The following is a 488-nucleotide window of genomic DNA, read 5'->3' as shown; positions in this document are numbered from 1 at the left end:
TTCAGACAGAGGTGGCGGCGGCGGCGGTCCGGGGGGCTCAGGGGGTCTCTTCTCTGGTGGGAGAATGCGAGGAGGACATGCTGTGGAAGGGTTACTTCTTTTAAACACCGTCTTAAAACATCACGTGAATAGATATAAAACACATTTATACAGAAAAAAAAAAACCCCAAACAGCCTACCGAGACAGTCCGCTCTCCAGGATGTGCTGGAGAAGAGGCGGAGAGTTTTAAAAGCTGGCATTCATTGCAAGATCAACGCACATGTTCGTTAACGTTTTCCCCGTGCTCGCCCCGTCCCCTGTGCTCCCAAACAGCCCACAGCTGTCCTAACACGTGGGCACCCGTGGAGGGAATTCCTGCTCTCGGATCAAAGGCTAACGCCGAGCGGGAGACAGATGTGGAGCCGCGACAGCACGTGTTCCCCGAAAGCGGGGTCTCCGGCTGCCGAGGGACGCCGTGCCGTACCGATCCGCTGCCAAGCTCGCCCGC

General features: G+C 56.8%; 1 protein-coding gene across 1 annotated transcript in view; it reads right to left on the bottom strand.

Moving 5' to 3' along the window:
* Positions 1-488, bottom strand: part of CDK12 (cyclin-dependent kinase 12) — a gene marked incomplete at its 3' end in the record, with an annotated part of 27,113 nt that overhangs the window by 1,042 nt on the left and 25,583 nt on the right. Inside the window, exon 14 of the mRNA XM_010285028.1 lies at positions 8-53. Coding sequence (XP_010283330.1) covers positions 8-53 — 46 coding nt within the window. The remainder of the gene's footprint in view (positions 1-7; positions 54-488) is intronic.

This window comes from Phaethon lepturus, unplaced genomic scaffold (genome assembly GCF_000687285.1).
Source record: "Phaethon lepturus isolate BGI_N335 unplaced genomic scaffold, ASM68728v1 scaffold25554, whole genome shotgun sequence".
Classification (NCBI taxonomy): Eukaryota; Metazoa; Chordata; class Aves; order Phaethontiformes; family Phaethontidae; genus Phaethon; species Phaethon lepturus.
This window is presented reverse-complemented; position numbering and strand designations above follow the sequence as displayed.